Here is a 12,401-nt window from a genome sequence, read left to right as displayed (position 1 = left end):
AACACTTTAACCACCAAAAGGGATAGACACATAAATCCAAACAAATTAAGAAAAATGGGGGAAAAGGACAATTTACAAGTATTCCTAGTGTCCGATTAACACGTGAGACGATCTTGCTTAACTTGTCCATCATTGGAGACATCAATATTAAAACTACAAAGGAGCCACAAGACGGCAGATCGGCAAACATTAAAAAGTCTCAAATCCTAAACGGCCGGCAGGCTGGGCTGGAGCGCTGAGCTAATGATGTTGGTTCAGGTCGCATAGGAAGTTCTCCGGCAGCGTCCGCGAAACAGGAACACACACCGCGAGCAGCAATTCCACAGCTCACTTAGGCATTGACAGAAATGCCCACGGGCGCCCCGAATAACGGGGCGGGGGCGGGGACATTCAGAGCTGCGCGACCGGTGACACAAAAATGTCCCCTCCCCAGGCTGGATCAAGAGAGGTGCAGTCACGCTGCGGAGAGTAACCGGCTGTGAACCCCAAGCAGCCACATCTTCCCGCACCGCGTGGGCGCCAAGCGCAGGCCCCCAACGCCCTAGTCCCCTCTGGCCCCGCGGGGTCTGCCGGGCTTTGCGGGGACAGATGACCCTATAAGTTCAGTAACCGCTTGGGGTCTAAGTCGTTCTCATCCACAGACTCATCTCTCTTTCGGGACCCAGACATCAAGGGAGAGGGGGATCCGGGGGAGGGGTCTTGGGGTGAGAATACCACTGTAAAATCTGGAATTGGAAAAGGATCTGGGCCAAAGTTGGGGGCGTAGGGGTCCAGAGGCCAGACTGGGGCCGGGGCCGGGGCTGAAGCAGCCTGGACGGGCACCTGGGCGCCTTGTGCCGGGGCCCACATGGCCCGGCCGTGGCTGGAGATGCTGGGCTCTGGCGCTGGGAGCATCCCCGCGGGGCTGCGCGCAGGCGGGCTGCGGAATCCCGGGCCGTCTGGGAATGCGGGGCCGGCAACTGCGGCGGCAGCGGCAATGACAGGGGCAGGCGCGGGCCCGGGGGCGCAGGGGATCCCGGGGTCCATGGGAGCATCGCGGGCCCTCTGGCTTCGGCCCTTGGCCAGTCGCTCCAGCCGCGAGCGTTGGGCCCGGCGGTTCTTGAACCACATCTGGGGAGACAGGGGACCGGGAGGAGGCGTAAGAGGCGAGAGGCTGCGTGCACTCGCCTCTGCCCCGGGTATGAGGCTGCCCCGCCCGGGTGAGAAGCCGGCCTCCCCTCTCCCTCGGCCCTCCAGACCCAATTTGTTGCCCCTGGTGTTCAGGAGGCCGCCGGGGAAGGGTGCAGAGGGCAGGAGGGCCTGGCGGCCAGGAAGGGGTCTGCCCGAGAGGTCCGCGGGTTCAGAGGCCCTGAGGTCTGGGCACGGGGAGACCACGGGGGACGTCAGTCCCGGCCGGATGCGCTTGGAGGGCTTTATGGCACAGGGTTGAGGCGGACTCGGGGTCCAGCCCTGGGTCCGCACCCGGGAGACCCCTTGCTTGCTGCGTGACCCAGGGCAGCACCGGACCGCTTTGGCCTTGCTGATCCCCTCCTGCAGAGCGAAGAGGGCGGAAAGGTGGCCCAGGGGCAGGGCACTTGATAGGCGGCGAGGTGGGAGCGCGTCTGGCGGGGGGCGGGGAAGGGCGGGGCCTGGTGGGGGGCGCGTCAGACCTGCAGTTTGTGCTCCTCTAGGCTGAGCCTGGTCGCCAGGCGCAGGCGGTCCTGGTAGCCGGGGTACTCATTCTTCTGGAAGTATTCCTTGAGCACGTCCAGTTGCTCTTTGGTGTACACCGTGCGCTCCTGCCGCTTCCTCTTCGGGGGTCCTGCGCTCCGTGTGGGGCCTGGCCAAGGGGGAAGCAGGGTCACATGAGCCCCAGCAACAGCCCCCAGCCCGCCTGGCACCCTCTGCCTACCTGCGCCAGGCCCTTGGGAGCAGCCGGGGGGCTCAGGCCTGAGGGCGGCAGGCAGCGCGTGGAGAAGCCTGCGGCATCGGGACCAGATGTTCTTGGTCGGACTCAAGGTCTCCGTACTTCAGCCCCAGCCCCTGTACCTCTCTGGGCCTCAGTGAACACAGCTTTGAAATGGGCCTGATCACAGCTCCTGGAGTACTCCAGGGCCCCAAGCCTGGGAAGGCACGCAGGACAGGCTCCTTAGCGCTCCCCCTCTCCCATCCAAGGGCTGGAGCCACCCTCACGTTCACAGGGGACCACTGCGTGCCAGGCTCTCTGCTCATCTCACCCCAGTAATGTAATTCCATTCCCCAGACTCCGCTAAGCCCTCCCCACAGCACAGCGCAAGAAGTGCTCTCAGACAGCTGGGCCCTTCCCTGGATGCCCAGGAGGCCTCCCAGCCTTGGCCCTAGGACACCCCTTGCACAACCCCACCGCCGGCCCAGAGCCCTCCTGGTGGCCCAGACTCACCCATGAGAGACTTGGGTTCTCGCTTCCTCCTCACTGCTGCTCTGCTGTCTGCATCTGAGGCTCTGCTCACAGGGCCTGGGGCTTACATCCCAGCTTTATGCTGTGCCCACCTGGGCACACCCTAAGGGTCCTGGAACCCACCCTGTCTTGCCCCACCCTCAGACTCACTCCTTTGCAGGAGATGCAATCATTGATTAATCCTTTTCGTATTGAGCAGCAGCTACTCGCTGGGCCTTTCCTGGGAGCTGCTAATAACCCTGTGTTTTAAGACAGCCTGGGTCCTGCCCTTTGCCCTTTTGGGATGAATGAACTGGGTCTGGTTTGCCTGTGTGACTCAGGATCTTGGGTCTCAGGAGCCCAGCTTTCTGCCTCTCCCGGCCACATAGACCTGGGACTAAACATCAGACTGAACTCCTGGGTCGTGCCAGGGTCTCCTGGGGTCGGGGGGGACACAGCTTAATATGCTCATCCCCAGGGAACTTTTATTATCATCAGTGGGAGATGACAATTAAACAAGTGATCAGAGGCTCTGGGTAAAAAAAAAAAAAAAAAAAAAAAAAAACAAGTGATCAAGTACAACCTGAAACAAAGCAGAGAGAACTCGTTATTTGATTTACGTCACTCTCTGTTGCTCACGCGGGCGTCCTGCCATTTACTCTGCTCCTTTTTGGCAACATTCAGCCATAATTGTACATCTTTTCTGCTTCTTGGGCAGCTGGGAACACATTGGTCACCAGGACAGTCGACGGTGCTGCTGTCGACAGGGGAGAATCTAGTCATGTCCTTGATCTGTAAGATGTGACTCGAGGCCACCTTCTCCCTACTTTTTATTTATTTATTTTTTTTTGCGGTACGCGGGTCTCTCACTGTTGTGGCCTCTCCCGTTGCGGAGCACAGGCTCCAGACGCGCAGGCTCAGCGGCCATGGCTCACGGGCCCAGCCGTTCCACGGCATGTGGGATCTTCCCGGACCGGGGCACGAACCCGTGTCCCCTGCATCGGCAGGTGGACTCCCAACCACTGCGCCACCAGAGAAGCCCCTCCCTACTTTTTAAAGGAGATTAAATGGAACATCGTGATGTTTAGATGGGCAAAGATTGAGAATAGGCTCCATGCCAGGAACTGGTAACCGAGGGGCTGGGGAATCTGGCTGTCTCACGCTTTGGGAGTGTAGGCTGGTGTCGGAGACATTTCGTGATAGCTGCCAATACCCTCAGCCAAAGACCATCAGGGAGAACCTGGTGGGGCATCTGTTCTGTCCAGACACCTGAGTGGGTGACTCCATCCTCTTTTGGCAGGACCTTCATGGGGTCAGGGGTCAGGGAGTCAAGGGAGAGCACAGCTGACAAGGCTCGCAGTTCATGGTGCTGGAAATACGTGGGAGATCAAATTCAAAGTCAAATAAAATATTTAGATGTTGTTATTATAGGTCAAGTTCATTGTTTTTAACTGCTACTTAGTGTTAGATATAGTAATAATCCATCAGCTCTTCCCTATCAGGCCTCATAAATCTGCTGGGAAAGCAGGAGTGACCAGAAAAGGAAGGTCCCTGCCCTCAAAGATTTTGCAGTGTGGTAGTTTATTTGGCCAATAAAAGCATAACTAGATGGACAAACTCACTGATACTATTTTAGGAAAATGTATAAATACGGAAATGTTCATGGCAGCGCTAGTCACAGGAACCAAAAGGTGGAAATTAAACAGAAATGTCCATCTATTGATGGAGGGATAAACAAAATGTCATTTATTCATACCATGGAGTATCTTTTAACCATGAAATGGAATAAAATACTGATCCACACTACAACGTGGATGAACCTTGAACCCATTAGGCCAATAGAAAGAAGCCAGGTACAAAAGGCCACACTCTGTATGGTTCCGTTTATAGGCGATGTCCAGCATAGACAAAGCCATAGAGACAGAAGGTGGATTCGCGGTTTCCAGGAACTCGGGAGAGAGGAAAATTGGGACCAACTGGTGACGGGTATGGGGTTTCTATCTGGGGTTATGAAAAAGTTCCAAAATGGATTACGGGGATGGATGCAGAACTCTGTGAATACACTAAGGAGCATTGAATTGTATACTTTAAATGAGTGAATTTTGTTATGTGAATACCTATCATAAAAATATAGAAACGAATGCAACGCTCATTTTATTGCCTACTGGATTGATCAAGATGGGTTGGGACGCAGGATGGGGAATGTGTCTTTCTCTCACTGCTGATGGAATGAAGGTTGGTAAAAGATTTTTGGAGATTTTGGAAACGACTGAATAGGAGCGAATGAACGTAGTACCCTTTGGTTTTTGTCAAGAAGAGATTTGGGCTGGGAGGATTCTTGACCACTGTGGGCATCCACGAATATATTGATACTTTCTTGAGCTACCAATCAGCTGAGTTAATGGGATCAATCTGTGTCCTTGAATAAGAGAAAGAATAAATAATTCTTGGTAACTTCAGACTGTGGAATGCTAATTAACAATTAAAAGGACTGAGGGGTATTTAGTAACAATTGATGATTGTTGAATTGATGATTTGATGATTTTCAGTGATGAAAATCAATTGAAAATCAATTTCAATTGATTTTCAATCAATTTTCAATTGATTTCAATCAATGTTCAGTTGATGAATTGATGATTTTCAGTGATTTTGCCAAAATAAATGTGTCCAGACAGAGTTCTTGTTAGGTTTTTTTTTTTTCTCCTGAATCTCCTAGAATGAGAAAAACTCAAAGTTGATGACTAAGGGTGTGTGATTGGATGAGTGTACAGTTTTTGACATGGAGTAATGTCTCAGACACACTGTTCATTTCTGAGAATGTATACAGTCCATAAGCACATATTATACACACACACACACACACACACACACACACACACCCCACAACATATATCCATAATATATCTGCATTGACAACCGCAACAAAATACCCAGTAAAAATGAATTACCCAGGGGCTGTGGAGAATGATGTGTGTTCATTTTCTCTTTCCTACTGCTTAACTATTATTATTTTTTCATTTGCAAGCAGGAAAACAAGGCCAATTTCTGTCTCTGGATGCCGCCTGGGGCCACATGGTTGCCTTGCCTTCTGTTCTGACCTCATTCATCCCAGGGCTGGATGGAAACACAGAAGGCAGAGCCCACCCAGGGACAGCTGGGGGAGCAGGGGCTCCTGAGTGTTCCTCCTTGGGTTTCCCAGACTGCCGTCCCATTCCCAGATTCAGATGGATGGGGAAGGTCGTCTACGGCCCAGAATCCCCTTGGGCAAAAGAGACAGAGATGGGAAAGGAGTCGGTAAAAATATGTGCTAAGAGGAGGAAAAAAGTAGTTCTTTTATTTTTGATTCAATCAGAACAGAAACAGTGGCTCTCTCCCTATCCATCAATTCCTTGATCTCCTCTGCAGCCGCTTCCCGGGCAAGCCCTGCATCTGGTCCTCCCCGTTTGGTTGATCTATCTCTGCCTCCTGCCTGGGAGATGCCCACAGACGGCGAGACCTCTCCCGCTCTCTGCAACCAGAGGCATCACTAAAGGAGCAAGCTGGGCTTTGAAGACAATGCTGGGGAGATGGAGAGAAGATGGGGGAGGGGGATTTGATCTCTGCCTTTTAGAACTTCCTGGCCTGTCTTTCCATCATTGGGGCTCTTCTCTAGGTCTCTAGACATTGCTCTCTGCCTCTTCTTTCATTCTTGAAATATAGTTTATTTGCAGATTCCCTATTTGCCAATTTGCCTACTCGGTAAAATTTCTTTGTAACACCCAAAGGAAGACTCCTTTTCTCGTTATTTGCAGACGTGTGCAGAGCTGTGAAAAATTCGAGGGGCCAACCTCGTGTGTGCTCGCAGCCGACCTGGAACACAGGGACACTCTGCCTTGTTGTTTCAGCCCTTATACTATAAACAGGTGCCCTTTTCGAGGTCTATTTGGGGCCGCATTTTGGAGGTATTTTTGTGCTTTGAAAATTGTAAGATTTTATAATATTAATATCGTTTTAACCATTCATAAGTATACAATTCAGTGGCAGTAACTACATTCACGATATTGTGTAACCATCACCACTTTCTATACCTAAAACCTTTTCATCATCCCCAACAGAAACTCTGTACCCCTTAAACACAACCTCCCTTTCCACCCTCCCCCCAGCCCCTGGTAACCTTTGCACTATTTTGTGTCTCTACGAACTTGACCACTCTAATTAACTCCTATAAGTGGAATCGGACAGTATTTTTTCCTTCTGTGTCTGGCTCATTTCACTAAGCAGAATGTCTTCAAGGTTCTGCCGCGTTGTAGTGTGTGTCGGAACTTTATTCCTTTTTATGGCTGGAGAATATTCCATTATGGATGTATAGACCACATTTTGTTTCTCCATTCATCTGTTGATGGACACTTGAGTTGTTTCCATCTCTTGGCTATTGTGAACAGTGCTTGAACAAATATTGGTTCAAGTCCCTGCTTTCAATTCTTTGGGATATATACCTAGGAGTGGAATTGCTGGGTCGTGTGTTTGTTTTTTTTTTTATTCTTCTGCGGTGCGCCCACTGCTGTGGCCTCCCCCATTGTGGAGCACAGGCTCCGGATGCGCAGGCTCAGCGGCCATGGCTCACGGGCCCAGCCGCTCCGCGGCATGTGGGATCTTCCCGGACCGGGGCACAAACCCGTGTCCCCTGCATCGGCAGGCGGACTCTCAACCACTGCGCCACCCGGGAATCCCGTCGTGTGCTATTTTTGTGCTTTTCGTTGGCGATTTCACTGTTTAAAATGCCCCTAAGCATAGTACTGAAGCGCTGTCTTCTGTTCCTTCCCAGAAGGCAGTGATGTGTCTTACAGAGAAAATATGTGTTCGAGATAAGCTTCCTTCAGGCACGAATTACAGTGCTGCTGGCCACATGTTCAACATGAAAGAATAAACGATATATGGTAAATATAGTGTCTTTAAACAGAAACACACATAAAACAAGGTGACCCATTGACTGGTTGATGAAAAGGCAACTAGGGGCTCCCAGAAACATAGGAACAGAAACGAATTCGAGAATTCCATGTTTGAAGTATCTTTATAGAACGTAGCTGCTCAAAGAACCGCAGCAAAAGATGTCACAAGTGAACTCAGAGCTTGGAAAGGAGGGACCCCTCGGGGCGTAACAAGCTCTGGGGTCTAATCTGGTGGGGGAGGAGTTGCGAAAATTCCCAGCAAAGTGCCAAGTGCCCGGGAAGAGTTGAACCTAACAGTGGCTCCCTGACCAGACAGCTTTCTGCCTCCACAAGTTCCTCTTGATGTCTCATCCCTGCCCTATTCAGAAGGTTCTGGAAAGAACACGGTATGTGGCATCTGTGAATTCCTGAGGCTCTCTGCAGACGGGGAGCCTGAAGACGGGGAGGTAAGGAGGTGAAGTTGGGGGGGGAATGGGGATAGGGCTTGGGGGCGCTCCTGAGGGCAGCCCAAAGGCTGCCAACATCTGTCCCATAAAAACACACATGCCAACAATGAATAATTCTAGAGGAGGAAACAGTGTCCCTAAAGAGAGGAGAGATGGTCTGAAGCCACAGGCAGAAGTGTCAGGCTCTTCAGTAACCACAGGGTGACAGCCAAAGGTGGGAAAACTCCCAGCATGAGGAGTAAGACATCTCGGCTCCCAGGTGCCCTCCCTGCCCCTCGGCGCCCCGCTTCCGTCCCCCCCACCCCAGCCTTGCCTCTTCCTAGGGGTCTCAGTGTGTGAGAAGCCTCACACCTCCTCGTCGTGGGGTTTCACTAAGCAGGAATTTTCATTCTGTCCCGACGGTCTGTCCCTTCCCCTCCCCCACAGTCCGTCACATGACTGTCCCCCTCCCAAATCTGATCTAATTCTCTCCCTGCTCTGCTGAGGCCGGCCTGGCCTAAGAGGATTGGATCATTTGCTAAATGGGACCATGACAGGGTCAGAGGACCGGCTGTGTGGAGACCCAGGGGCCAGGGCGGCCGCAGGAGGGCGTCAGAGGAGACGAGGGGAGGGAGGACCAGAGAGCAGGGGTGGCGGGGGCGGGGGGGGGGGGGGGGGGGGACAGAGGGCGCATGCGCACTCCCTGGCTGTTAAGGAAACATTTAAAGGGTAAGGAGGGTTCCAACGTAGTTGATTTCAAAAAGTGTATCCCGAGCCTGGATCCTGATTTCCTACCCACTCTCCCCTCTCTGTCCCTTTGGGAGTAACGGGGAGTTCTGGAGGCAGGGAAAGGGGTTACATGTGTGGGAGTCTGGGAGTGTCTGACCACGGCTCTGAGAGATGACCTGAGGTTCCTGGCCAGGGAATGTTCTGGAAGGGTCTGACCTGCCAGCAATCTTCTGCAGAGCCCCGAGGTCTAGCTCATCTTTGGAGTGTTCAAGGAAAGCATTCGTTTTTTTTAAAAAGTACAGTATTTAAAATATATTTTGGGACTTCCCTGGCAATGCAGGGGAGACAGGTTCGAGCCCTGGTCCAGGAAGATCCCACATGCCCTGGAGCAACTAAGCCCGTGCGCCACAACTACTGAGCCTGCGCCCTGGAGCCCGAGAGCCAAAACTACTGAGCCCACATGCCACAGTTACTGAAGCCCGGACGCCTAGAGCCTGTGCCCCTCAACAAAAAGAAGCCACCGCAATGAGAAGCCGCGCACTGCAACAAAGAGTAGCCCTCGCTCACCGCAACTAGAGAAAGCCCGCACACAGCAACAAAGACCCAATGCAGCCAAAAAATAAATAAATAAATTTAAAAAAATACATTTTTAATAAATTTAAAAATATTTTTCAAATGCCTCCGTTTTAACTTTGAATATAGTAAATAGCGATTGATATAACCAATCTCCACCAGGCTCCCTGGGTCCTCGGTAACTTTCAAAGGCTGGAGAGGCCCTGGGCTGTGTCTGTACGTCCCAGTGAAAGTCCCGTTAAGACTCTGAATTGCATGTAGCAGGGCTGTCGAGGACATTGGTTTCAATGGGCAAAGAAGCCATGGCCCAAATATCGTTTCTTTTCACCACTGTGTGTCTCTGCGCAAGGCGTGTGTTTCTGTGTGTCTCCTTTGCATCTCAGTTTTCCTCCTCTGAAGACCTGAGCTGATAATCCTTATCGCTGAAGCTGACAGTTTGTCCAGTATACACACCAGTATGGAGGTTCTAGCTGTTCTACCCAAATAAAGTCCTGAGTTTGGTCAATATCCCCTCCCCAAAATAGGGGAGCAATCCTCCCTATTTGACTGGGTTCAGGGGTTCTCAGAATGTGGGACTTTCAGTGCTAAATTGGGACAGTCCCAAGAAAACTGGGTTGGTTGGAGACCTTATCCCTCTGTCCCTCTGGAGCCCCTGTGTGTCCTTATGGTCCATTCACTACAGGGTTAATATCATTATGGCCTGGTCCAGCACCACAGGCTCTGCCATCGCTATTGGGCCCAAAGAATATTTTGTAAGTATAGACATACACATATACCTGCATACACCATATATCTGCATACACAGATATAAATGCAAATATATTAATGTAATATATATAATATGTCATATGATCTATAATATAATTATGATATATATAACATTACACACATATATGTCTGTTTATCTATCTAACACATGGTATTGTCAGCCTTCCATTTTAGGCATTCTGGTGCGGCATAGAGGCATCACTGTGAGGTCTTAATTTCCGTTTCCCTGATGATTGATGAAACTGCATCCTGTATTGTGAGTTGATGGACAATTTACTATCCTCACTTTAAAAAAAAATTTGTTTATTTTTGGCTGCATTGGGTCTTCATTGCTGCACGCGGGCTTTCTCTGGTTGCAGTGAGCAGGGGCTACTCATTGCGGCAGCTTTTCTTGTTGTAGAGCACGGGCTCTAGGCGCTCGGGCTTCAGTAATTGTGGCACGTGGGCTCAGTAGTTGTGGCTCGTGGGCTCTAGAGCGCAGGCTCAGTAGTTGTGGCGCACGGGCTTAGTTGCTCCGCAGCATGTGGGAATCTTCCCGGATCAGGGATCGAACCCGTGTCCCCTGCATTGGCAGGTGGATTCTCAAACACTGCGCCACCAGGGAAGCCCTAGCCTCACTTTTGAAATGTCTGTTTAAGTCTTCTGCAACCTGGGTGAATTTCAAGGCAATGGTGTTTCATAATCCCAAATGGTGGAGCCAGGGAAATCACCATCCGTGCCCTGGGGACCAACCAGTGGGGTTGATGCCTGGGGTTCAGGAGCTGTGAGGTCCAGGCTCCCACATGAGCAGGTGCCCGGACAGGTGAGGCCTGAAGGCTCACATCCACTTTGTGGGTGGTCCTGGAGATAATCTACAGTTGGAGAAAGCAAGCCTTGGGGGAGGAAGGTGCCTGCCCCAGGTCAGGCAGGATGTTCTCCATCCATAAGGACCCACCAGTTGGAATCCCAGACACGGCATCCAGGCCCTAGGGAATAATATCTCAGGGAACAATAATCCAGTGACAACTTCCCACGAGGTAGGTCTTATTGTCATCTCCACTCCACGGAGGAGGAAACTGAGGCTCGGAGAAGCAGAGTCCCAGGTCCCATCACACACATAAGTGACAGAGCCACGGCTGAGCCAGCGCCGGCCCCCCAAGCCTGAACCCTCCTGACCGCGAAGCTACACGGCCTCTTAAGATGCTCCCCACAGCCCCACGGATGTCAGATGTCCACTTCTCAGCCGAGAGAGGTTCTGTCAATTCCCAAGGACACACGGGGGTGAGTGGCACAGCCCAGAATAGAACCCAGCTATCTTGGGTCCCAGAGCCCTGCCCTTGACTCCTCAAATCTACCTGGAATCCCCCCAGATAGGATGAGGCCAGTCCCCTCCCCTGCACTCACTGCAGCCCAGGTCTGTGACATGGGCTTCTCTTGGCTCATCTGACTGGATTATGCTGGTAACTTGTTATCGTCCTCACTTTACAGATGAGGAGACCGAGGTCCAGAGAGGTTATGTGAATGGCCCAAGGCCACACAGCGAGTAAAGGGTGGGCTTCACATCAGCCCTTAGCAAGACTCCCCCGACTCGGCTGGTTCACGCTGTCTCTGCAGGCCTGGGTGGCTCCCGTGTCCATCGGGGACAAGGAGCTGGGATGGACGCCCTCACTTCCTAACATGGGAGGTGGGGGAAACCTGGATTCATGGGCTAGTTAGAACCCAAAGTAATCAGCTCAGCGATAATGCGATCCCTGAAGCATCCGGCATCCCAATCTCACTCCCTTCTGCCATCATGAGTCCCTGGTCCTTTTGGTAAAACCACACCACAGCTTCCCTGTGTGCGTGTCTACCTGCCCCTGCCCCTCTGCCATTCATTCCGCCACTAATCCATCCCATCCAAATTTCTTGAGCATTTACTATGCATCTGGGACTGTCCCAGGCACTGGGAATACAGCTGAGAACAAGGTGAATACGATCCCAGCCCTCCTGGAGCCCACGTTCCCATGAGAGGGGCAGACAAGCGACAAGGCAGTGATAAGAATTTTACAGAAAATAAAATTGCGTGAATGTGTTAGGCAGCTAAGGGGGTGCAGGTGTGAGGAGCCCTCAGTCTTGCGGTAGAGCTGAGACTGAAACTCATCAATGACCTGATGCAAATGTCCTCCAGCATCTCACACTACCTGGGGCCACCCCCGCAGTCTAACCCCGTTCCCTCCTGCTGCAATCATGGGCCCTTGACAAACACCAAGATTCTTTCTCTTTGGTACCTTTCCGTCTTGGTCATTGCGTCGTTGAACAAATGAATATTTATTCCGTCTTTGTACCTCTCCTCTATCTCACTATATCTCTCAGTCCTTTTATCTCCCTCAGTGTCCCTGTCTTTCTCTTGCTGTCCACCCCCAGCTGCTCTGGGACCCTGCCTTGTGGGCCATGATGGGCTCCTTCCTTGTGCTTGGCTAGTTTTGGGGACAGAAAGAAGCCAGGGCGACAGAAGGCGAGTGAGTGGTTAGAAGCCGGATCACAGAGAGCTGGGCACAGGGTGGATTGTCTTCTAATTGTGGGAGGAGTTAAGGCTCCGATCCTGAGCAGAGAACTGATGAAGAT

General features: G+C 51.8%; 1 protein-coding gene across 1 annotated transcript; it reads right to left on the bottom strand.

Moving 5' to 3' along the window:
• Positions 1-331: 331 nt before the first annotated feature.
• On the bottom strand, positions 332-12,081 carry LOC132417021 (tetrapeptide repeat homeobox protein 2-like). The gene is given in 5 exon segments (XM_069540264.1): positions 332-396; positions 510-1,110; positions 1,650-1,819; positions 2,399-2,460; positions 12,065-12,081. Coding segments are annotated over 5 exon segments (915 nt in total).
• Positions 12,082-12,401: the final 320 nt, after the last annotated feature.

This window comes from Delphinus delphis, chromosome 20, assembly GCF_949987515.2.
Source record: "Delphinus delphis chromosome 20, mDelDel1.2, whole genome shotgun sequence".
Taxonomy (NCBI): Eukaryota; Metazoa; Chordata; class Mammalia; order Artiodactyla; family Delphinidae; genus Delphinus; species Delphinus delphis.
This window is presented reverse-complemented; position numbering and strand designations above follow the sequence as displayed.